We start from the raw sequence: 26,616 nt of genomic DNA, 5'->3' as shown, positions 1-26,616 counted from the left end.
CTTATGATTATCACTGAATGCAATACCTACATCGTAATTTGTCCTCCCGACATAATTTAATGGCCTCTTCATCAGCATTCTCAGCCAGAGGTCGGAAATAGGACATAATAATAAGAAACTTTTCAAAGTCAATCTCCCTCTCAAATCCGCGCGTTCCTGTCCGTAGATTCCTGAAAGAGAACACAATTTAGAGAAATACATAAAATACCTGTGTATCAGAACTCAATACAATATGTACCAAAGCCATAATGCAGAATACAGCCATATATAATCTCTTTAGTCTGTGGCCTCCGGAAACCCAGCCAATGCTACATAAAGTGCAATCATTAGTCCTTTTACAGAAATCATAGTTCACATGCAAAAGGAAGAGAAATACAAACCAAAGTCTCCATTCTATCATTAGTTAAAACAAAAAGAAAAACAGATAAATTATATGGTTTTCCTCACATTTACATAAATGTTGTAAGAGCATTTTCTATGTATGACTAATATTAGATAGACTATGATGATATATACACCATGACTTACTGTCTGATCTTATATACACCATGACTTACTGTCTGATCTTATGTATACCATGACTTACTGTCTTATCTTATATACACCATGACTTACTGTCTGATCTTATATACACCATGACTTACTGTCTGATCTTATACAACCATGACTTACTGTCTGATCTTATATACATCATGACTTACTGTCTGATCTTATATACACCATGACTTATTGTCTGATGGTATATACACCATGACTTACTGTCTGATATATATATAGTACACCATGATACTGTTGAACTACCATGGGTGCTGGATAGAGAATCTGGGCCTTTAATTCTTTAAACAGTAGCCTGAAGATGGCAGTGTGCCTCTGTTTGCAACGCTAACTTTCACATACAAGCACAGTATTAAAACATAATAATACATTCAAAAAGAAAATCTAAAAAATATTTAGTTTTGTTACATTTGTGTCCATTTGCCAGCCTCTATAAAAATTAAAGTGAGCAGGGTACCAAAGAAAAGCTTTATATGTTCTTTTAAAAAAAGGTAAACATTAAAGAGTTATTGTCACGTTACCCAAGGAGTACTGATACTGCTAAATTTGGCATGCTCATCTTTCTTCAATGAACTCTGGTGATGAAAGGGTTAATAATATAACACCTCAAAGTCAATTTGTGCAGATGTGGGTAAGACTGCAGTCTGTACTAGAGTCTGCCAACGTGTAAAGTCTTGATAAGCAAGCCAGTGCTAATTACCTCCTTGTGAAGTATTCAGCATCTCAGACAGAGAAGTGGAAATAAAACTACAATTTTTGTACTCATCATAAAATTATTTTCCTGGAGTCCTTTGAAGGAACACAGGAAGTCCTTTGGGTTATACTGTCACTTACAGAAGGATTGGTAACTGACAAACAGAAAAAAATGGAGGCCATCCCAGGATAACCCATGCTACTACCAGCGTAACTCATTTTTATAGCAGAGCAATTTATGATCAGAGCGATCAGAGCATGATCATAAATACAGAGGGGGTGGGACCTGTGTCCCCAATGGACAATAAAAAAAGGATTTTACAGTAAGTACAAAAATCTTATTTTGTTTCTCAACCAATGAGAGACACATGACATGTTTCACCTTCAGGATGTCCAAAAGCAATCCAACTGAGGGGTGGGCAAATACAGCAAACAAACACTAACAGGCTCAAGACAACAACAGAAAACTGGGAAACACCTGCAGTTTAAAGAGCTGCCTGAAGTTCCTTACTCCCGAAGCTTGCATCAGATGAGGCTGCAAAGTCCACGTGGTAGAATGCAAACAACATGTGAACAGAAGATCAGGGGGCAGCCTTGCAAAAATGGAAAACATTTGCTTGATACTGAAATGCATTTATTGGACGGGTCCTCAAAAACAAATGCATTTTTCACTTGTATGGTGGTCACTTTGTTAAGGTGAAACACTGCTGGATCCACAGTGGGGTAGATAATTTTTTACAAAGTCCTCTTCAAATGCGTAAAAACCTGATAAGCTCTTGGGGACCAAACATCTTGTCAGGTTGTTTCTAATCTCCATTGAGGGAGACTTTGAACAGGGACTTCACTGGGAAAGTCTTTGCAGTCTTAACAACTCCAAAGTACTCAAGACTGGCAATAGCACTGATAGAAGCAACAAGTTAATCCACTAGTTTCAGAGTGGTGTGCACCAAATATGAGCTGAAGTGGTCTGATTTACTTTGGGAGTAATGACAGAGAACTGCAACTCCTTGGAGGCAACCTTGTCAGGTAAAGACTGGAGCAACTCAGAATCAGAGTATCAAGGGCTGATGGCTCTGAGGCAGCCAAGGCCATGGGTTTATCAGATACAGAATCTGTGGGTAAATGCACAGGAAAGTGCTTGTAGCCTCTGTGGCTAGAGTCAGCAAATAACTGGGTGATTTGGCCATAAATGCATGACTGCAGTAAAAACCTCAGCCGAGAGGGCAGAGGAACCAGCCACAGGCAATGAAGCTATGGAAGACTCAGGAGGCGGAATAGATGCATCAGTAGGCATGGTGCAAGCAGCCATAATCCTTACTAAAGTTTGAGTTGGGGGCAGCCGGTACAGTAGCACTGCCCCCCTGTGTCTAGAATTAGACATGCTGCGATCATGTGGTGGTAAAGCAACATAAGGCTCAGAGTACAAGGCCCCGCCTCAGGTACTCACAAAACCCAGCTGTAGAAAGTGAGCTGGGAGATGCTCTTTCAAAGCTCTTTGGGGGGAAGAAGAGTGGGGAGCACACCACACGCATGACACTCCACCTAGCGGATGATGTGAAACCAGAGGGAAATGGGAATGTAAAGGCACCTAGTGACCTATGTACTTGAGGTAGCTCCCAGTGCTAATCCCAACCGGCCCACTTGCGAAATGAGTCTTCAGAGACAGGACAAGCGCTGAGGCAATGGCAGCAGCTCTGGACTTAGAAATCACTCAATGGCTAACTTTTTATGGAGTCTCGAGAACCCCCTTATGTGGAACCCAAAAAAGTCCTTCCCAATGGAGTCTTGACACAGTACTCTAGATACCAGAATACGGCCCCACAGGGTCGCTGCAATCAGAGAGACCAGCACTAGCAGAAGTGTAGAGAAGAGTCTTCACTGAAGAAAAAAATGTTTAGGAGTAAAAAAAAAAAAAAGTGGTGCCAGCAAATGTAGTATTTTACACCATAGAGCTGAAGAAAACATGTCTATCCTCCTTGGGGACTAGCAAAAGACTGAGGCATGCTAGTACGAGGCATTAGGTTTTTGGGCTGTTTGTTTGTCATTCCACCTGTAGGCGGCAGTATAATCCAAAGGTAAAAGACTTCATGTGCCCCTAAATTGATGAAAAAGAAATATGGATACTATAGAAAGAAAACACTAGTCATTAGGTACAATGTAAAGAAGTTAACTTACCTTTTATCAAAAAATGCATTTTTTATTTTTTCTCGAATAGGATTCTGTTCCAGATCTGTAACCTTCTCAAAATCTGATCTCCTGTTAAAAGAGAAGGAAAGAAATTACACAAAATTGATAAGAGAGGAAGACATATTCTCAAAAGGATAGCATACCCAGTCTTTTTTAAAACATCAGCCATGTCAAAACAGTTTTTTCAGTTTTTGATGAATACTAAAATAAAACAAGCAAGAAGGTAGTATTTCATTGTAACTGTCCCATAACAGTCCCCTAAGTAAAATCTGACAAAGTCTGCTGTTTTACAGTAACAACAACCTCAAAACAGTAGTCGTTTTAGGGTCCCCATGGCTCAGAGATACAGAAAAGTTCAATACCCAGCATCCCTCCATCACTGCAGGCAGCTACACGGCATAGAAATATTTGTTAACCCCTGGCATTCCCTGGTTTCTTATCTACAGGAAAAACATATACAGTACTGGAGATGCTGGGATACTGGATATCCCATAATGTTTTCTTTATAAAGCAGCCACAGTTGTAGAGTAGAAAAACCTGTCCCCTGCTAGCATGCTGCAGGGAGGTACCCTTGCCCTCTGTGTGAAAGCAGAGGTCTCCAGTCATCAAGGAGCATGAGCTTTTCTGATTGCCAAGCTATGGCTCTGACAGGGCATTTTAGATGTCTGCATAGAGTCCACTGCTCCCACACAGAGAGCAAGGGTCCTTCTCTGCAGTATGCTGGCAGAGGACGGGCTTTCTACTCTGTCGCTGTGGCTGCTTTCTAAAGAAAACAAACTGTAAGAGTTTAAACACCTTTTTGTTTTATTGCCATTGGAAAGTATTTAGCCAACTGAACACCTTCTGTCATGAGGCCACTGAAATATATTTAGCTGATTTAGATTGAAAGATCAATTGGGCTTTAATTTACTATATACTATGGAAAATGCATAAGAAAGAGCACGGACACTCAAAGGTGGGAGAAACGCACAAATCTTTACAGTGTGTAGAAACAGATCTAGGAACTAGAACTAAGAGATCTTACTCTTGGTCCTCTTAAAAGACGTAATCCACCTATAACTCATATACTGATTATGTAAACTGACTCTAATAAACACTGCATAGCATATTTATATTAACCATACTCAAACACATTATAATTATTTCATTTCTTGTCACAAGATTCTTTTTCTTGGCTTGAGCATTCTATTTGCATTTCTATTTTAGGAACTGAAGATGCAACTTGTCATTGTGGACTTAAAGTGAACCTGTGCTTTGTCAATGCTGCACATGCTCACCTTACTCCCACATTGCTTATTACACCCACCAGGAGCAATCATGGAAACCCGCATGCCTAGCTGTGAATGAATTAATATATTTTCCCTTTGAAAACACACAACTGATCAGTTTGGTATCTCTGGATTAGATTTACCACTTCACCAGAGTACCAGATAGCGCTTACACCTTAATCCACACACGTGGATTGAGATGACCAGAAGTGGAGGTGTGGGGCCTACCAGGTTTACCAGATTTACTAAGGTGAGGGAAACTTCCCTTGTAAAGTACAACTTCCCTTGCAAAATAAACAGCCTGTTTGCCTTTAGTAAATCAACCCCACTGTCTTTGAGCTGTTCTTCTTGAACTCGTCTTAAAGAATATAAAAAAAGACAAAACACACCAAATTGCAGCACATAGATATGAACCAGCCATACAGGAGACAATGGGGCTTCTACTTAAAAAGCATTTTCATGCAGTAAAATGTATGCAGGAAAATGAATGTGTCCTAATGTTTTCTAATATTGGAGAAATCAAACATTTCATTTTAATGAGGTTCCATTCTATATCAATACACTGTACCATGGTTACCTGTATACATCTAATGTGCATACTTAGATTATGGCCTCGCACCCGTTTTCCCACAGCCAGCATGTGAATCTAATGACTACGTTTAGCGAAATCATGGTGCCACCCCACCCTCTTGCTGCAAACAAAATCCTTGACTGACAGCACAATTAAGAAGAAATAGTGTATTACAAGCTGACATATAGGGGTTGATTTACTAACCTAAACACACGCACACACCAGGTGTGTGTGATTTTCACACAGCAAAACGTATTTATCAACCAAAAAGTCTCTAAAAGCATATTTCCACTAATGCCATATATGGAAAAATCATGCACATGATGCATATATAATGCTGCTTCACAGTTTAGACAAAAATGGTTAGCTCATGCATTTACATTCCTGCATTCATCAACGCAAGCAACATAACATAGAGCTAATTTACACCACATTACCTTGCATTCATTGCAGGGCTTTGCACAACACACCTGCTGGGTGTGTACACACTACAAAGGTGTTTCGATTCCTCCCATAGATCATGCTGGGAGGGAACACACTACAGAGGTGTATACACGTTCGTGGTGTGTTTAAAAGGTTAGTAAATCAACCCCATACACTCATTGCCTCTGCCATGCATGTCTGTTAGTAGTAGTAATGGGTGTTGATTTCAGGGAGACCTAGTGATGTCAGGTCCCCACCTACAGCTTTCTTACTGCAATGCAAAGCCGATGGTGGGCTATATTTCAGAATGTTGGCAAGAAAGAGTGATATAATCAATGTATTGAATGTATGGGTATGTTGATTTCATGGGTCTCAATAATTTGACACTGGACATTTTAATTGATGGATGTAGTGGCTCATTTATTACTAGAATTTTGTATAGCGCTGACAATTTTATGCTGTACTTTACATACTGCACACTCCCTGCCCTCAAGGAGATACTAGGGCACATACTAGGGCCGATTTACATAGGAGTTAATTAACTACCAGCATGTCTTTGGAGTGTGCAAGGAAACAGGAGTACCTGGAAGAAACCCACACAAGCACAGGGAGAACATGCACACTCTATACAGATAGTATCTATACCAAGATTCAAATCGGGGACCCCCAGTGCTGAAAGGCAGACATGCCAACCACTAAGCCACTATGATGCCTACTTGAATGCATATGTAGCTGTGAAGGCTCAGGTATAGGAAAAAGCCCTGGTCAAACCATTGAACTTTACTGTATGTTGCTCTATATCTCACAGCTGATGAGCACACCCAGACAGTTCTAGATAATGAAATCAAATGAAGTCATAATGAAAGCAAATGGCAGGGCAAGGCAGGAGTCGTCACAAACAGAAAGATTAAGGCGATTGATAGATTGCTTTACACACATCACCACCTTACATAACTGCTGTCATATGTCATATCTGAATGAAGGGCCTTGTGATCAAAGGGTTTAATGATGCTCACACAATAATATATCACTTTAAGACACAGAATGAGTCATTTGAAAGTGTAACACCTTAAGTACATTATAATTTCATGTAAGAAACAGTCCAACCTCTAAATAATAGATTTTTGTAGGCGGCTCACCAGTTTCACAAGATAACCCAACCTATGTTTGGCCTTGTAATTAATGATTACACAGCATAGGATACAATGAACCATAAGGAAAGACAATGACCTCTTTTACTGGATACTGTCTAAAGTCACAGTAAACTCAGGAGTTAAACCTTAACTCCAGTATCTTAACTATTAACAGAAATGTATCTTACTTGTGTATCACTTGGCTGTAGATCATCAAATCATCTCTAAATTCATGCTGACACTGACCTTCCTTCTGAAAGGTGGCTACTTTTATTTCCGATATTTCCTGTGTATGTTGTAAAGTTGTCATCGCCCCAAGCTCACTCCCATGATGGACTACAATCTCATGTTTAGTTTAAGTCCTCACTCACACTGTGCTAACTCGGAGCGTACATGTCCGTGCGGCGAGCACGCCCGTATCGGGATGTTCCAGTGAAGGACAGGTGCTGCGTGTAGCAGCCTGTTCTTCCCTATGGGAGGACGCAGCCATATGCTGTCATACACACACCCGAACTGCACATCCGTGCAGGTCCATGTGTCCGTGCTCGGACGCAGACAGGATCCAGTGAGCTTGGAGTGGTGGCTACTTTACAACACACACAAGGACCATGGGCAACAAAAGTAGCCGCCTTGCAGAAGGAAGGACAGTGTCAGCACCAATTCAGAGATGATTTGGGAATCTACAGCTGAGTGATGCACAAATAAGATGCATTTTTGTTAATAGTTAAGGTAATTGAATACAGTTTTAAAATTTAACTCCTGAGTTTAGTGTCAATTTAAGCTCTTGTATACCATTCAATTCTGAAATACAGACATAGTAGTCTTCTGATTATTATTTTTGTGAGTTTAAACTGGTTAATTTGTACAGAAGTACAGCAAATTCTGAAATGGACTAGCAGCTATAACACCAAGTATTTTACAGCCTGGAGCTAAAGTCACAGATTGCAAAGTTGGCTTAAAGGTCCTCTATTTGTGAAGGCTGCAAGTACTTTGTTCTTTATTTTTGGAGTCTGCAACATACTGGGTGTCCTATGCCCTAACTCTCTCTCCCAAAATTATTTAAAGGAGAACTATGAGGTGAGTGCTTTTCACTCACCTCATAGTTCTAGCCGACCTGTGACAATGAGACTGTCACAGGTCGGCTCAGGAGGTGAGCGAACACATAACGGCGTTCGCTCCCCTCTCGATCCTGTCACGGCTCTCTGACGTGACAGGGGAGGGTCTGGATTCCCCCCTCCCCGCTCCGCCATCGCTGACTGGCGGAACAGACGGGGGAGGGGGCGGGTACAGCTGGCTCTGCCTCTAGTTAGGCAGAGCCAGCTGTCAGTCACGCAGCTGGGAGGATCCATACATAATTGTAGGGATCCGCTTCAGCTGCGGCGTCTTAGTATACCGCGAGCAGCAGCTTGCGGTATACTGCGGCGCCTCAGTATAGCTCGAGCTACAGCTCACGCTACAGCTCACGCTATACTGAGCCTAGCGTGACGGGAAGACGCTAGTTTGTGTCCTCCCGTTACCCTTAGGAGAACTATGGGGAAAAGCCTTAACCCCATAGTTCTCCTTTAATAAAAGTTCAACAAGCATCAGAACATTGGTGTGGAAGTCAGTTTTGTCGGTCTACACTGGAGGGTCGGTAAGTGCTGTTGGGGCAACAATGGAACTATGAACCCTAGACAGGCTTGGAAGGACCAGTTTATCCAGCGACTCCTAATGGGATGAGGACTACACAAGTACTGCCCTTTTTTGATGATCCCTGGGTTTGAACTTCAGCGCATTTTGTGGCTGTGGAAGGTATCCAACACTGCCCAGTGTATCAAATACATGCTTCCCCATTGGACAATTTGTTTTTTATTGCTGGCTCATATGTCCTATAGTGACAATCAAGCCTGTGGGGGGAACCAGGCTGAGTGGTGGGCGGGAGCAGGTTTTTGATGCACCCTGAAGTGTCAGATACCTGAAGTGCCTAGTGAACAACGAGTTTCAACACCCGGGCTGCTGGAAAGGCAAGTATAGAGCGTCTTCTTTCACAGGCTATTCTTACTTTAGTTATGATCCTGTAGTGACAGGTTTACTTTAATGACACATATTTTGCCAAACATAATCTATCTGTACTAATGCTCAAGACAAGTCATATAAACTACATTTGCCTTCCTGATCAGCAGTAGAGCGCAGGCTGAATTGCATTTTTTCCTTGTTTCCAATCTCAATTTCTGTGTTATTTAAAATAATAATAGGCAATACATGGGTAAATCCCACCAGAAACCCTGCACTTTAAACGTCATTCATTTTCAATAGCAGGTCCCCATCCCATAGCTGTATACTTTGCTCATCTGACTATGCACAGTGGTGTAGTGGTTAGCACTTCTGCCTTGTAGCAGTCAGGGTCCCTGGTTTGAATTCCAGCCAGATCACTATCTACAAGGGGTTTGCATGTTCTCAATGTGCTTGTGTGGGTTTCCTCTGGGTACTCTAGTTTCCTCCCACACCCCAAAGACATGCTGGAAGGTTAGCTGGCTCCTGTCTAAATTGTCCCTCGTATGTATGCATGTGAGATAGGGACCTTATATTGTGAGCTCCTTGAGGGCAGGGACTAATGTGCACTGTGTAAATTGTCCGTGCTATATAAATGACAATAATAAATAAAATACTTGGGTACATTTGTGTTTATGCTGCGATACCTAACTTTACCAGAAGCTGGTGCAGCAAAAGAAAGCTGGTGCCATAGTCCACCTCAATTCGTCCTACTCTTTTAAAACTACAATAATGATGTATTTGTTTTCTTCTGATTTACTGCAAATATTTTTTATGCAATCAAACTGCTGCGTGATTTCAACATCTCAACATATAGAGCAAACAATACTACTTTTGTTAGAATCACAATTGACTGTAAATCAGAGGCATTCCTACTATGTCTAGCAATATTCTTGCCTCATAGTAACATTTCTGGAAAACACATGATACTCAGCTGGTTAGAGCCTTGGAAGTTTCTGGAGGCCAAGATAACTTTTTTTTTGTGGTTTTACTGGGTATGGTGATGCATGCTATACATTTACTTTTCTCTTAGTGTAGTCAGCAATGTATAAGTAGTAGTTCAGTTGGCAGACAAAAAGGTGTACTAATTCTTCTTTGAAGAAAAGCCATAAAATGAAATAGAAATGGAGATGTAGTTGATAGGTTTTTTTTTTCGTTGCACACTTGTTCAGTAGGAGTGTACTTGTTGTAGTTAATAAAATATTTTTGACAGTTGCATTATATCACAACCATTAAGGTATGTGACCAATAGAAGAATTTTGAAGGATGTTTTAATTATATTTACAATTTCCACCTAAAAGCTGAGCTACTTTCCAGCAAGGAATAACAGAGATGTGTTGTGTCACTGCCTATAGGTGCCCTCTATTATTACTACAGTATTGGTTCAAGTTAATAGGGTTGAACTCTTTAGAGAGAGCTTCTCTATATTGTGGCAGCAGGCTGATAAAAAGGTCTGGGTCAAGCCGGGATGGCAGAGATGTATAAGATGTATATGCCAGGTTCAGGCATTATACTAAAGGTTGTCCTCTAGGGGGAAGAGCTGAGAGGGCTGGAGGCTTGGAGGTAACAAGCCCAGCTGAAGCTATCTGGCTTGTTAGGGCCTCTACAGGAACTCCCAGCCTCCTAAGAGAAGAGCCCCACCCTAGAACCAGACTGTGTGGCTGGTGGACTGGGGAGCAGACCGCCTGTGTGGCAAACGAGCAGCCTGTGTGGCAAAAGGACAAGCCTGTTTGGCTAGCATTTTGACTACAGCCTGTGTGGCCAGACGTTTTTTTTTTTAAGGACCTACCTGAAGTCGGCGAAACGGGAAAATGTGTTTTTGATTAAGAAACCTGTACTGTGTGTTTGGAAACCCCTGCGAGGGAACACCTGTGTGGATGTTCCTTTCCATTTTGTGAGTAAATAAAAGCTATCTGGCTTGTTAGCAAACCCCTGCGAGGGAACCCCTGCGAGGGAACACCTGTGTGGATGTTCCTTTCCATTTTGTGAGTAAATAAAAGTGGGCAAAGAAGCCCTTACAAATTGTTTAAGAGTGGAAGTGTATTGAATGCGCTACCATTTGAAGCAAATCCTCACAATATTAATATACCGTATATACTAGAGTATAAGCCGAGATTTTCAGCCCATGTGACTACACACAAGCAATAACCAAATAGTAGTAGTTCTCATCATTTGGTATATAAGGGGGCACTTTGGAGAGATTATTATTATTATACAGGATTTATATAGCGCCAATAGTTTGCACAGCGCTTTACAATATAAGGAAGACATTACAGTCACAATACAATTTAAGACAAGATGGTAAGGAGGGCCCTGATTAAGACACATTGGTGTTTTGTGTACATAAATAAATAAATGATATACTACCTGAGAACGGCATTGTCCCCACAAAGATAGCTGAAGCGCTTGTGAAGATGTTCGATTTGCTCTGCAGAAACTGTGAAGACAAATTAGAAAGGAAGAGGTTAATTCCACTCCTATTTTTCATGCTATTTAAACACTGGAGTATAATAGCGTGGCATAGACTTCCTTGGCTCAGGCAGGTTCGGTATGTCACAACTTCACCATTCCCCATATTGTACTAAGAGATGTTAAACAAGATGATAAATCAGTAATGACATAGCTGGCACCTTGCCTGAAATGAATAGGACTGCCTCAAATATTCTAGCCAGTCGCTCAAAGGATCTGCCTGGGACAGAAGTGAAGTGTCACCCATTCTGTAGAAGTCAGTACAATTATCATAACATATAACTGCCATACAGGCCCATCCTCACTGGAGACTGCATATTATTTACAACAGTATCATCTGCAGACATTTAATTCCAATGTTAAAAGGGTTCAAAACCCTCCCGTTTTTTTGCCTATATCTACTGCTATCAAGCAGTAGATAAAGGCAAACAGTTAAAAAAACCCCGCTAAAACAGCGGTTTAAACTTACCTTTTTTTCTTTGCGCGCTCCCGCCCGAGAAAACGAAACTGTTCGGGCGGCCGCAAAGCATCTTGGGACGGACGCATGCGCAGTTCGGATTCTCAGACGGGAGACGTGCAGAGACGCAAGGTAAGTGTATGGACGCCTGCACCCGCATGCAGACACCGTTGGATCGGAGGGACAGAGCAGTCAGCGCTGGACCGGAGAGCCCCCAGCACCGCTGGAGGGACAGATGAAAACATCAGGAAAGAAGAAGAAGATATAAGAGACATAATTTAAGGTAAGTGCTAACATTAACATGGGGGGTAGGGAAACATTTTTTTGACTTTAATGTCACTTTAATACTCTAATGCTCTGAAGTGGCTGGGTGACAGAAAACTGATTTTAATGTCTCCTGAGCTCTACATGTTATGCAATATGCAAATAGTTCTTAGTGAATGTGGACTAGTTTGTAAGACATGTAGCTCATGTTTATGAATGTGACACAGAGATGGATGGAAAGAAAAGGTCTAGCTAAGTCTGCACTTCCATTTTACATTATGTATTCTCTGCGTGTCCTGCCACTTATTCAATGCTCATGGAGGACACAAATCACAATACAGCAATTCCAGCTCTAAGGCTGACTGACTGATTGGGGGCAAATAACATTTTCAGCATCTACTTGTACAGCATAAAGACTGGAATCAATGGAACCCTGAGAGTATGGAGTCTGCTTCTGAAAAATGGTAGTTGCCTGGCTGTCATGCTGATTCAATGGCTTCAATAACTCCAAGTATTCAGAATTTTGTATACTTACATTGGTTCAGCTTGGCCCAATTTAAGCATGCATATGCCATATGTGATTGGTCATTGGGGATCCTGTAAAGCACTATAGTAGCCGGAGCTACAATAGTGGTCGCCATGATCTTCCAGATGATGATACTGTGCTGTGTTGAGCAGCTTGTCTTATGCTCTGAAAACACAGAGGTCACTTGCTCTGCACAGCGGCCATTCAGTCAACACCTAGTATTTATATCAATCAATACAAGGCATTCTCAGATTGGACGAGAGGCAGTGATGTCACATCTGTCCAGTCAGAGAACGCCTTGTATTCACTGATTGCGACTGAAGATCATGGCCAGCACTGTAGTAGATCTAGCTACTATAGTGCTTTACAGGATCCCAGCTGCTGATCAGGTATGCCATATGCATACAAGCATACGAGCTAATGCATGCCTGGGGTTCAGTCACTGACCTGAAAGAAATAGATCAGGGGTTCTGACTTTCTAATCTACAGATTGTTGTCAGCAGCTAGAAGCCACGTAACTAGCATTTTTAGAAGGAAGTGAACAGTGCCAGCCCCCTGTAGTTCTCTCAACACAGGATTGCTTTAAACTCAAGGGCATTGTAAGTAATTTGGGTTTAGGCTAGAGTGGGCAATTTTTTTGTGTCCTATCAGTGAGAGGAAACCTTTTTAAAGTGAGAGGAAACATCCATCAAAGACAATTGGGGGTCTATTTATAAAAATATGCAAAGCCAAAATTTGCAAAGCCATTGGCTAGACGAATCTTGAATCATGTGAATGTTTATTGTAATACCACATTATGAACACTAGATGGAGCGGAGGAGCATAGGAAATAAATACTAATCTCCTATGCTCTTCCGCTCCATGTACTGGCCATAATGCAGTATTACAAGATGACATTTGAAAATGCATTCTACTTATAAAGATCAATTTGCACAGAAGAAACATTCACAGCGATTTGCAGGACCTGTAGCTCTGAAAATTGCTTATATACAGTCCCCTTGGTGTTGAAAGGAACTAATGGAAAGGCTCCACACCCCAGAAATGAACACAATACCAGATGCTTTGGAGAGAAGAATCTGGCAATTCAGGAAAGAGAAGGAAGGAAGGAAATTCAGGGGCCCGCAGACATGTGACTATGTTTTATGCTGTACCCTAAATATGGGTGTACTTGCATTGCAAGTACATAATACTATAAATGCACTGTATACACAAATTTTATTGTCAGATCAAAGGTTAATTCCACCTTTCAGAGCATGTAAACTCTAAATATGGGATTAAAATGACACATGTTCAGGAAGGTGGAATTAGCCTTTAAGCAAACATTACATTTGTGTATATAGTGCATTTATAGTATTATGTACTTGCAGTTGTATTAAGTGGATGGTAATTTGCCAATTGTACACATGATTACTAAGCTAGACATAATCAGATCTGCATAATGTGTCTATTGGCAGATCTAAGATATGCAGTTTTATAAATACAACAAATTCTGGCTGATATAAAAAGAATGGAGAAAAAAATGTGCCTGCTTTAGCCATAGCAACCAGATCATTTCTTCCGTGTTTTACATAAAATTTGTCACCAAGAGAAAAAAAAACACGTTGACATGCCGCAGGACAGCAATTAGAAGTTTGTGTCTGCTCTGGTCTGGAAGTGTCTGGATTGACGTTCTAATAATACAAAATTCAGTCTGGGGTGGCCAGGCTGAATTATACCGTCTCCTGGAACAGAGCGAAGCTGAGAGCATTCTGCATAAATATCAGAGATTTAAAACTCACTTTTCCCACTTTAAGCCGGCTGGTAATGATGAGATAAGATAAGAATTCCTATGCTCCTCAGCTTCATCTAGTGCTAATAATACCGTGCAAACAGTGTTCACCCAGCTATGTCCTTTTTAATCAGCTCCTAAGAGACACGCACCCATGTTCAGGACCCACCACTGTGGCAGCATGGTTTAAAACAGCGGTAGCCAACCGGTGGTCCGCGAGAGAATGTTGGTGGTCCCTGGGCCCCTCTGATGTCGTGCAGGTTGGGCTGTCATTGAAGTGGCACGGAGGCTGCAGGGCTGCCTCTCACTGACTCAAGCAGCGGCTGTCACAAGGAATGCGCGGCTTTCAGTACAGTGCGGGCTCTGCAGGAGGCGGGGCATCTCGTCAGTACCCGGACTGATCAGGCTGCAGGACATAGAAAAAGTGGGGAGAAGTCAGGTAATAGTGGCTCAGTGTGGAGGAAGGGGAGGCACGGGAGTGGTTGGGGGCAGTGACTATGAGAATATATATATTTAAAATAAAATAAAAAATCATATTAGTGGTCCGCAGGATTTAAAATGATGAATTTAGTGGTCCATGAGGTCCGAAAGGTTGTCGACCGCTTGTTTAGAACACATCCTTTGTTTTCTGACTGGACATTGAAGGAGTAGCAACACTTTGTTCTCTCCTGTCAGCTTGTTCCTTGCCTGCACATGTACACTACAGCAGAGCCTGATCATGTCCTAGTTGTGGTCATCCCTCCTAGTCTAAGGCAGCCTTATGCCGCCCAGACACCATTAAAAAAAAAAGGTTATTACACATTTATAAATAAGAGCAGCGTGCTTTACAAATGTGTACTGAGTACAGTAAAAGTGAATGAGGAAAAAAAAGCCAGCAGGAGATGCCATTACATGACCTGTCGGAGTAAATTGATCGGTTCTAATCCAGTCATGGAGTTTTCTTTGCTGCGTTAAGCGGAAAGAACTGATTAGGACTCCACTGGCTACATGCATTTTATGAATGGGCTCCAAAATGACAGCCAGGGTATAGAGTAACCCTGCAGTGTATAACAACAAAAGATGGTAATATCTGCTCTCTGTCATAAATAAGTCTCTAAGTGCACCTGTACAGAGGATTACAGGAGGCTGATATTAATGAATACCTAACGCCAATTGTTTTTTTTAGTTTTGGATCCAGTAAGGAACGATTAATACCTATGTCACTTATTTCAATGTGTTTGTCTTATTGGGGACATTTCCATTACTTTCCTGCCTTGGGGACACAACAGAAGTGAGTGGAAAACTTTGCAAAGTGACAGGACATTCTCTCTTCCTGTGACACCAAACAGGTGCTCTACTTTGGAATACTGTGTCAGTGAAACGCGTTAAACCATATCCGTACCCCATCAGATGATTCAGCAGTTACATTTTGTTTAAGAACCAGACTGTTATGCTATATTTGAAACTAGCTGACTGATTCGGTATGTGAGGGTAGTACAATATGTGAAAGTAACTTTATATATGATACTCAGACAAGTGCAAACATTGTTTTTATACATTGTTATGCATTTATTGTATGTGCAGTAAAACAAGGTATTATTAAACTCTGATAAACTCTGTGAATCCATTCAAATATCACATGAAAAGTTCCTTTGCCCATTTCTTGGTGTTCTTGTACTTTAGATAAGGATGTGGTACAATTGACCTATCATGACCAGTCCAAGCTTGCTTATTTTTCAGGTTGAGGCTGAAGGGGAGTATAAGACCAAGTGGGCAGCACTCCAGCACGTGGAGAACCAAGTATATATATAAAAAAAATAATAATAAACTAGTATTGTACTTTACTGATAGTTTTAACTGTATACCCAACTGTACTATTGTTTTTAATATATGCCTGGGGCTCAGTGTTAAAGTGTATCTATTAGCTTGGATAGGGTAAAGAGGGGCCACTGGGGAACTTTCACTTCCTGTCCCAGAGACAAAACGGGAATTAAGAGAAAATTCCCCTCTCAGACAACTGTCCCCCGAGCAGGTGTCCCCAGTTGACAATTTTCCTTTTACTTCTTGTTCTGGAGACAACTCTATAATTTGTGATTCCCGCTCACTTTCTTCCCCAGTGACAATAATCACCAGTATAAATAGTTGTGTGCTGAATCTCCCCATTGGGACCAAGACAGAGTTAAAAATTTGACAGGGGGTCTGAGCCTTCCTTGCTTTATCCATAACAAAACAAAAAAAGGATTTGCCTAGAGATATACAGTAGATATAGAAAAATGACAGCTGGGAATCAGACTGACTGCTATGCAGAGCACCAAAACTTTCCCTTCCTCCCTAAATTTATACATAACCCTAAATTGATATATCTACTAGAATGACATGGCTTATGCTTTGATTTTATATTTCTATTACTGGGAGATTTAAAAGCCTGACATTCAGCTACATTCCAGGGTTACATGGAGCATTGATGACTTCTGTGGTTGGTGGAATTTCCATTGGTCCCATGTCTACGATGTCTATATGGCCCATCTATTCCCAGCAATAGGGTTCCTATAGTATAACAGGAATTTGCATGCATATACAAACAAGAAGAATGGAATGAAAGGCAGCTGCTGCTCATGGAATGACTCGTGTGGAAGTATGGCAGACCTCACATTTACTGAAAGTACAATTAGAACTTTGAAATGATCAGAGCTGTACTTTATAGCTGCTTGAACACTATGAAGAATCCTACATAACAATGAGCCACTGATGGTAAATGGAAATAATTACACAATACCACCTGCTTCTGCCAATGTGCTTCACCAGCTAATGTATCCTTTATAAATCGCATTCTTTTCAGATTCATTTGCACAGCCTCCTACCAAGAGGACATTGTGGTAACAATTTCTATACCAATGACATACTGTCTATATTTGTGTGGCGTTTCCAAGGACAGAATGCTTCAGGCACGTGTATTGCATAAAGCTGCCCATACACTTTGCGATCATCGGACGACACTTTTCGTCCGATGATCGAACCGTCTTATAATTTTCCTACGGCGGCCCCATCCTGCCCCAATTATCGCAAGGTTGGATCAGCGGTAATTAGAAGAAAGCACCTGGACGATCTGCGGTAATCGACCGCACGTATTTTCGTCTGCGCATGTGAAGTGTAAATTGTACAAATTTTGACGTACGGAAACGCCACCAACCTTGCGAAAATCGTACGATCGGCCGAAGTTTTCTAACCTGGTGGTTAGTCAAAAGGCGATCGATTATACAGGATTTGCGGTTGTACACTGCCCATCAACCGTACAAATATCGGAGGAAAACACGCTCGCATACGAAAATCATCCGATAATCGTAAGGTGTATGGGCACCTTAAGACAGCCCCATTCAATGCTTTGCCAAATGCTGAAAAGGACCAACGCCAAAATAAAAAAAAATCCCAAATGGCTAAAATTACAAAAATTCCTTAAACTAGGACATCACTAAAATTCATATACTTCAGTAGAGCATTACATGTCAGCCAAATCACATTATTATTCTTAGTAAGTACCTGTTCCTCCCCATGAAAACAAACTGGAGTTCCAAGCTCCCAGCCTAGACTGCTTATGGTCTGTGTCTATCAGTCATTAGAGGCTGGAGAGAGTCTATTGTATTTAAGCCCATAGACCCTGACTCATAGGGGGTGATTTACTAACCTAAACACACGCACGCACCAGGTGCGTGTGATTTTTACACAGCAAAGCGTATTTATCAACCAAAAAGTCTCTATAAGCATGTTTCCACTAATGCCATATATGGAAAAATCATGCACATGATACATATATAATGCTGCTTCACAGTTTAGACAAAAATGGTTAGCTCATGCATTTACATTCCTGCATTCATCAACGCAAGCAACACAATGTAGAGCTAATTTACACAACATCACCTTGCAATTCAGGGCAGGGCTTTGCACAACACACCTGCTGGGTGTGTACACACTACAAAGGTGTTTAGATTCCACCCATAGATCATGCTGGGAGGGAACACACTACAGAGGTGTATACATGTTCGTGGTGTGTTTATAAGGTTAGTAAATCAACCCCATAGACTTACAGCAAAATAAAATAAAACAGCAAAGCACAAAGGATGCCGAAATGACATTTTAAATCAGCCCTTCTCAACCTTTTTAGCATGAAGGAATCCTTAAAACAATTTTCCAATCTCAGGGAACTCCTGCTAATAATTACTATAACAATAATGTGATGGTCAATGGAAAGAATGCTCCATATGTTTGTGGTCATTGGGAATAATCCCCCCCCCCCATACAGATGGCCCTTAATTAAAAATGTTGCACAACCTGCTATTCTTTTACACACTCTGATAAACATAGAACATGATAATTATTTTACAAAAGTGAATTTTAAATTAAATATACCTTTATAAAGATACAAATATACATTAGAAGGGTAGCAGCAGAGTCAAATAGGCAACCACTAGCAATATAGAAATAAAGATTTACGGGGCTATTCACTTAGGTTATGTTCATACCATGTCTGGACCAGATCTGAAGCAGATCTGCAAACGCAGGGCATTTTACAACGTTTTTGCCACAATTTTACCACGACTTTGCCATGTCCCGAAGCGTGTTTTTTTGCCTTAAAATGGGCTTTCAGGTGCGGTCCAGCGCATTTGCATGCGTTTGTATCCGTTTTTGATGCGTTTCCATGCATTCCAGACCAGAGAAAATGAGACAAGCAGTATTTGTTTTGTCTGGTCCGGAACGGACTGCACTGGTGTGAACAAAGCCTACAAATTCCATAGGGATACATTGGGATGCTTTTTTGGCCCGGGAACAAGCCCTAAAGGGGGAAGAGTTTGGAAAAGGCAGGAGAAGTGAACAATCTAGGACAACAAAGCTAATTCAATTCAGCTCACTTTCCAGTTCAGCTATGTTGTCCTAGATTGTTCACTTCTCCTGCCTTCTCCAAAGTCTTGACCGTTTAGTGAATAACCCTGGTAAATTTATTATGTAGGTGACATCAACTAGCAGTTAAAAAGTCCAAAAGGTGCCTTTAATTTTTCATAACTCAATCAAACAAAAACAGACAACATGTTTCAGGGTAACACCACTCCCCCTTCATGAAGGCATAGAATGGCCCCCGAAGCTACTGTACCCAAATGAATCTACTGTATATATGATTTGGTATAAACTCTCCTTTAGGGCTGGAATTGTACTTGTATACTCCCCCTTCATCTAAGCCCTGATGAAGAAGTAATGTTGTTCACCCTGAAGCACGCTGGCTGTTTTTGTTTGACCAAATTATGAATAATTAAAGACATCTTTAAACTCTTTCACCTTTTGGTTTTCACATTATTTCTAAACCTTGAGTCACTTTCGGGTACCCAACAAGGGAGGCTGGTTTTGTTTGAGAGCTGCCTTACCAAAATCAGTAAGCTTACTTGCAAACTTCCTTGCATCTGAACTATTTGACTACGCACAGAAACCCCAGCACCTCCTAAATGTGGTTCTTTGTAATCAACTGGCAGTGAACAATTTGCAAAAGCACACTCGTTGGTTCCTGGACCAAAACATTGGATTTGCATGGTCATTATTTATCATCATAAGTGCTGTTCAGATTGGCTTTTAACAGCAGATGGATAGCCAATAGTAAAGTATTCAGTCACCCCATCAAAGTTAAGATTTATATATCCAAGTGTACTGCTTCTTTAAATTTCACTCCATTTACAAGGGGAAAAATAAATTTATTTTCTACAGGGACAAGTCTACACATCGCCAGTAAATATATATCTGTGTACCCTTTCTAGATGAAGGACATACCGCATTCTCTGTTTCCGAAATCAATGAAGGCTCACAGTGTGTTGTGTTTCATTTATTCCCTGTTGCTATTTCTACACAGGTATGTCTATGCATCCCCTTTTCTCTCAGGAGTGTTTTCTATTGCACGCAATGTTATGTAACATGCCTGCAAAATCGAAAATCACCTTCAAAATAGCACAAAAGAACCAAATATCAGGAACTCTACACATTTCTATATCTGAACTAAAGCAAAGAAACTTCAATACATTGCACCCAAATCTTCAGAACTGGACCACTGATTGTAATATATATAGACACACACATTTATACCTAAAGTGTCTGGTGTGAATTAGCGGCATGTGAGCCACACGCTGTAACGTCTCTGTTAAAACTGAGAGAGTGAAACCAGAGTTCCAACCCTGAGAAGCCTCCGCAGCTGCGATCCACGCTACCTCATTCCGTACAGGCGCGACACACGCTGTTTTTTTTATTATTATTGTTTCTGTGGACTGTCAAAAGCTAAAAAGAAAAATGTCACCTTTTTTTTTCTAATGTCACTTTGCTGTAACGAAAATTTGTTCATAAATAACATTTAACTTATCAGAAATGAACCCAAATTTTTGATTTGTCTGAAACACAAACCTGAAATGAATTGTGTTTCGGACCCAAATCCCGAAAAATTAAATAACGAAAATACCGAAACAAAACAAACCGGCCCACATGCCTAGTTTACATGGGCCTTCTTTGCCTTGCTCCCAGAATCAAACAGAACAGTAGGGGGTAGAAGGAAAGTAGGGATGCACTGATACTAGTATCTGTATCGATGCCGGTATAGGTGCAGAGTACTCGTACTCGCCCAAATGCTCTGATACCGAAACTTCCGAGGGAGCATGAAGCTGGCTTCCTTTCCAATCAGGAAATGACCAAATGACCCGCCTCCCCGTTTCCTGATTGGTTGGAAAGCCAGGCTGCCTAGCAACAAGTGAAGCCAGCTTCTTTCTTTCGATAGAACACCGGCTTCCCCGGCAATCAGGAAGCCGGGCGGCGGGTCATGATCCGCCGCCCGACTTCCTGATAATCAGGGCACAGTGCACCCGTATCGGTATCAGCCAGTAGTGAAAAAACAATATCGGTACTCATACTCGGTACGGAAAAAGCGGTATCGATGCATCCCTAAAGGAATGGTAAGCATAACATGCTAAGGGGCTGGCTCTAAAGTGATTGGAGGAATGTGCCATCACACATGGCTATGGTTGGTTCCCAGTAAGCTCACCATTTATTTTATTATTTTTATACCAAATGGGTAGTGGCTAAAAAGAAAGCCTTTCTGAAAACTAATGACCAATATGGAGTGTCCTCATTTTATCTTGATCTCTAACCAGTATTTCTAATATTAATATATATATATGTGGGAAGGCTAACGAGTTAGCCTGTATTTGTGGGAGGGGTTTGCGCCCCCTCACCACCTTAAAAGAGGGCCGGCCGAGACAAGGAGGGCATGCGGTGGTCGGCAGAACCCACCCACCCGTCCTTGTTTCAACATGTCAGAGTGTGGGTGTTGTCGTGATGTATGATATGTAGCTGACACAGTCTTTAGAGAAGCTTGTCTTCTAATCTGGACATTCCAATGTGTGTTTTGTTTGAATCTTTTTTATGGATGTCTCCAGAGGAAATATATTTCCCACAGTCACTTTTCAGACCAGCCTCTCTCGCCTCCTGACTTTGCCATTTTTTTCCAGACTTGTGTCTATTTTCTCATAAATCTCAGTGGAGATCACAGATCAATGATACACGCACACAAAACACTGTTGTGCTGATGCTGTTCTGTGATAACAACAGCTCTTATACCGTCCATTTACTTTGCCTAAACAAGCTATAGGCAAACTTCAAGGCTTGCAGGGTGTGTCAGAACTAATAGCTCCTTGGCCATTGGAGGATGTCAATACCCCACCTAGATAGTGCTGTACATTTATACAAGATTCAAAGTACTAACACATATATCTCTGCTGTATGTATTACCCACAGTTGGTATAAATGTTACCCTTTGAATAATATTATCCTATGTTTGTGGTAGAGATTTGAAGGGTTCCGGTACAGCTCAGCAGGTAGCAGCACCCTCTGATCTCCTTTTTTCATCAGCAATATGGCATTTATTCACTATTTCGCTTAGTTGTAAAGTCATGTATAACCTACAAGCTCCTAAAACCTCAATTTATTCCTATACATTTTCGCTGAGCTGTGCCCTCAGTCTCACCAACTACAGTATATTAAATTTTGATTTTGGAAGGAATAATACACTTCAAGTTTACCTGATATAGTATGCCATGATGTTTTCTTTTGTCTCTTTTTCCTTATTTATCTGGAACACTTTCTTTTAATGATATCAAGTGCTAAAGGGAGCCAGTCATGATGGCTGGCTGTCAAAGTTATGCTTTGGAAGCAATACTTTGAGTTTCTGACCTGTAATAAGTAAGCAGGTTTAGAGTGCTGACTTGAATACTTGTTCTGGCTCAGTGACTCAGAAACTATGGCAGCCAGAGATCCAGAGTAACAGCCATGCAACTAGTACTTCCAGAGGGATAGATCAAGATAGGTCTGTCATGATAGATTTCCCTCATTTATGTCAGCAAAGGACCCACTAAGCTCTGCAGGGAACACAGGAGAACGACACTCCTGCAGTGATTCCCCTTTACTGGAACAGTATTCAGTGGCATGGGAGCAGGGGAGCAATTTACACTCTTCTATCACAGGCACAGCTTTTCGGGGGGATTGCGGTCTAGTGACGGTGTCACATTAAAGCAGAGCTCCATTAATATTTTTCTAATTTCTTAAAGGAGAACTATGGGGTTAGGCTTTTCCCCATAGTTCTCCTTAGGGTAACGGGAGGACACAAACTAGCGTCCTCCCGTCACCCTAAGCTCAGTATACCGCGAGCTACAGCTCGCGGTATACTGAGACGCCGCAGCTGAAGCGGATCCCGACAATTATGTCTGGATCCGCCCAGCTGCGTGAGTGACAGCTGGCTCTGCCTATGTAAAGGCAGAGCCAGCTGTACCCGCCCCTCCCCCTGTCCGTTCCGCCAGTCAGCGCTGGAGGATCGGAGCGGGGAGGGGGGAATACAGCCCCTCCCCTGTCACGGCAGAGAGCCGTGACAGGATCGAGAAGTGAGCGAACGCCGGTATGTGTTCGCTCACCTCCCGATCTACTGAGCTGACCGGTGACAGTATCATTGTCACAGGTCGGCTAGAACTATGAGGTGAGTGAAAAGCACTCACCTCATAGTTCTCCTTTAAGTGCACAAAATGTGCAGATTGTTGCTCTGTACTGTACAAGTTATTGTTTTTTTATGCCGAATATAACAACTAGCACCATACCTTTGGCCTCCTGTGACTACGAGAGCTGTAGCTCTCATCATACACGTAATTAAATTGGGGGTTGAGTTGGGCTTTACGTGACTACTGTGACTACAATGGTCATACAAGTTTGCTTGCATTGACTTTTATTCTTTTTTTAACTTTCTTGTGCTACTTACTGTAGGAGGTCTTGACTATGCAAGACAATTTACACATCGGAAATATCCTAGAGGCCTTAAAGCTGCCAACTTTCTGCAAGTCAAGGAAGTGAGTCTTTCATGTCTGAATTCTTTTTGTGTCATGTCTTCTTTAATGACCTGCCTACCCTCAGTGGAGGAAGCACATTGTTTCTAAGGAAAAGGAACAATAGACATAGCCTCATTACTTACATGGTTATCTTTGCTTCTGGAAACTTTCATGGCACATTGAGTTAAATGGCATGCTCCGGAACATCGCTGTTTATTTTTAATGAGAGTCAACCTTAATGTGGAGGTTACATTCACATGGCAGCATTAAATCTATGTCTGTACAGAAACAGTATAAACCTGTGTGATTCAGCTGAACACTTTATTCTGGACAATTTGTTTTAACGTAAAACATATGTAAATTGTAAAGCCAAAGTGATTTTTTAGTTATGGTTGGAAACTAATGGTTGGAAACTAGTGGACTGAGCCACCCCTAACTTCTTATAAGTCTTCAATAATATGACAGAGACATTTTAATAATAATGATAATAATAATAATAAATAATAATATGATGATGATTATTATTATTGTTATTAACCTTACCAAAAATGACTAGGGAGTTTTGTGTGCTCCCATCTACTTTTGCACAGTCCAACTCTTTCTTTTTTCATTCTCTATAAACAAAAACCAGCAGGAACAAACTAATATTGCAAGTGGATAAATAAGAGCAAAAGGGCTGGAATACTCGCTGTTTCTGCAGCTCCTGGTCCATGTCTGCTCACATGACCAAACGGCCTAAATATTTTGGGGTTGATTTACTAAAGGCAAATAGGTTGTTCACTTTGTTGGTTTCAATCTATGATGACTTTTTTCTACCATAATATATATCTTATTTTATCTGTGCAAAGTATTTGGCTATGCTGGCTTACTCTAGTCATACTTTGAATTGTCACTGGGGAAGTGGGTAGCTCTCCTTATTCGTAGTTTTAGCACCCTTGAGTCCCTTTTTTTGCTCTTTCTTGATTATCTACTGTTAAGGTTTGCATGAGAATTTGTTTTACATATTTTCTGTGCTCTATCCTGGAACAGACAAATATGACTTTGTAAAGGTTGTTATATGATGCAACAGCCCCCTCACTATTAAGTGAGCTTTACCTTCATCCGCAGCTCTGTCAGTAATATGGCTAGTGTGACCCTGGAAATATTTCTCCACCCAGCAGTGACAGAGATAATGGGGTTGATTTACTAACCTCACAAACACGCCACAAACACGCCATGCATAACCACGCCGATTGCGCGTGCGCGTATACGCTTGGCGCGGAAACGTTTCATCTTTTGTCAGATTATCTTTTAACTAAACATTATCAAGGAAAGCCATGGAAGCCTTGAAAATACATTTTCTACTGAAAAAAACACAACTACAAATAGGTTCACTGTAAGAGAAGGAGCTGCAGTAGGCAGCACACAAAATAGAGACATTTTACAGAATACAAAAGGTGATCAGTACATCTGTTAACTATAGGTACTCTATGCTTTGTTGTAAACTCTTTTATACTTTAAAGAAGAAATAGTAGGAAATTAATTTCCTTATCTCCTTTTCAGGGAATGCAAAGAGATCTCCTCCTTGGCTTAGGGACTTTTCAGCTAGGGACTTTAAAGTATACTTTAAATAGTATCCATGCCCTGTTATTGCCTGTTACTAGTATATACTGCATTAGGTTACACATGCCTGTACTTGCCGTTTAGCAAAGATGATGGAAAACCTTTAATTAAGATTTCTCCATCCCCAGGTCCCATTGCAAATCTGTAGGCTGTTAAAGTGCAACTGAAACCAAACCTTTTTTTCTTGTTTTGGATGGTGCGGAGAGGGATTAGAACACCTGTCAGGATTTTATTGCTGTCTGTGTCCTCATTAGGGTTATTCTTTTTGTCCTGGTGACCGTTATCACCGAAAATGAAACAACAGGAATAGATGGAAATCTTCCAATAAGGACACTAGTTCTGGTGACCCTGCTGACTACTAGGGTCTTCCATCACTTTCCGGGGATGTTATGACTATCAGACAGGAAGTGAGGGGAAATCTCCCCAATGGGACACAGATGGCAAAAAAAAGCTGACAGCGTAACCCACCCTGTACAATTGAAAGCAACACTGACCAATAAAAGGCAGCTATCTTTTCTTTAAATTATTTAACCTGTGTACATGATTTTGTGTGGTTGTTAAAAAGCTAGTTTTGTTGCTTTGCAGCTCTGGATGGTGACCTTGAATCCCATCAGGGATGCTATATGAATGGGGCTTCTATGTTCTTGTGTTTTTGTTTTCCTCCCACGGTCAAAATATCTCAGAAGGCTTACTTTTAACCAAACTGTCCATACACTTAATGTATGTATCCCTATAAGTGTGGTAGGGACATAAAGCTCCTAAAGGGATGAGGATGACTCTCTGTCTTCTGCAATGCATGACATAATATGTTGGCGCTGTATGGGGTCGCTCAAGTGAACGGGGGGGGGGGTCGCGATCTGAATCCCCGGCCAGGATCGCCTTTAGGGGGATAAGGCCAGTTCTTGTGTGAGGGGCCCCAAGCAATATTTTTTATTTTCGCTTAATGTTTAATGTGCACTTGATACCTTCCTGAGCACGTGCATGCAAGAAGGTTTTTTGGGGCGGGGTTTTTCAGTGATGGAGCTTTCTTTAACCCAGCAGAAGTGGAGCACAGCTGCTGGTGTGAGGGGCCCCAAGCAATATTTTTTATTTTCGCTTAATGTTTAATGTGCACTTGATACCTTCCTGAGCACGTGCATGCAAGAAGGTTTTTTGGGGCGGGGTTTTTCAGTGATGGAGCTTTCTTTAACCCAGCAGAAGTGGAGCACAGCTGCTCGAGGTAAAGGTAAGGAGGGGAAGGGGGGTAGTAGTGGTAGTTTTATAATAGCAGAGACACAGACCCACCGTCCGCTCACGGCGGGGGC

The 26,616-nt window shown here is 41.4% G+C and overlaps 1 protein-coding gene across 1 annotated transcript in view; it reads right to left on the bottom strand.

The window, feature by feature from the left end:
• TESC (tescalcin) overlaps window positions 1-26,616 on the bottom strand; it is a 50,956-nt gene that overhangs the window by 9,627 nt on the left and 14,713 nt on the right. The window contains exons 2-4 of the mRNA XM_018554281.1: window positions 11,229-11,298; window positions 3,424-3,504; window positions 31-170 (exon numbers count right to left, since the gene is read on the bottom strand). Of these exons, the coding sequence (XP_018409783.1) occupies window positions 31-170; window positions 3,424-3,504; window positions 11,229-11,298 (291 nt within the window). The remainder of the gene's footprint in view (window positions 1-30; window positions 171-3,423; window positions 3,505-11,228; window positions 11,299-26,616) is intronic.

Source organism: Nanorana parkeri, unplaced genomic scaffold, assembly GCF_000935625.1.
Source record: "Nanorana parkeri isolate BGI_ZX_2015 unplaced genomic scaffold, ASM93562v1 scaffold152, whole genome shotgun sequence".
Taxonomy (NCBI): Eukaryota; Metazoa; Chordata; class Amphibia; order Anura; family Dicroglossidae; genus Nanorana; species Nanorana parkeri.
The sequence above is the reverse complement of the archived record's forward strand: the minus strand, read 5'-3'. Positions and strand labels throughout refer to the sequence as shown.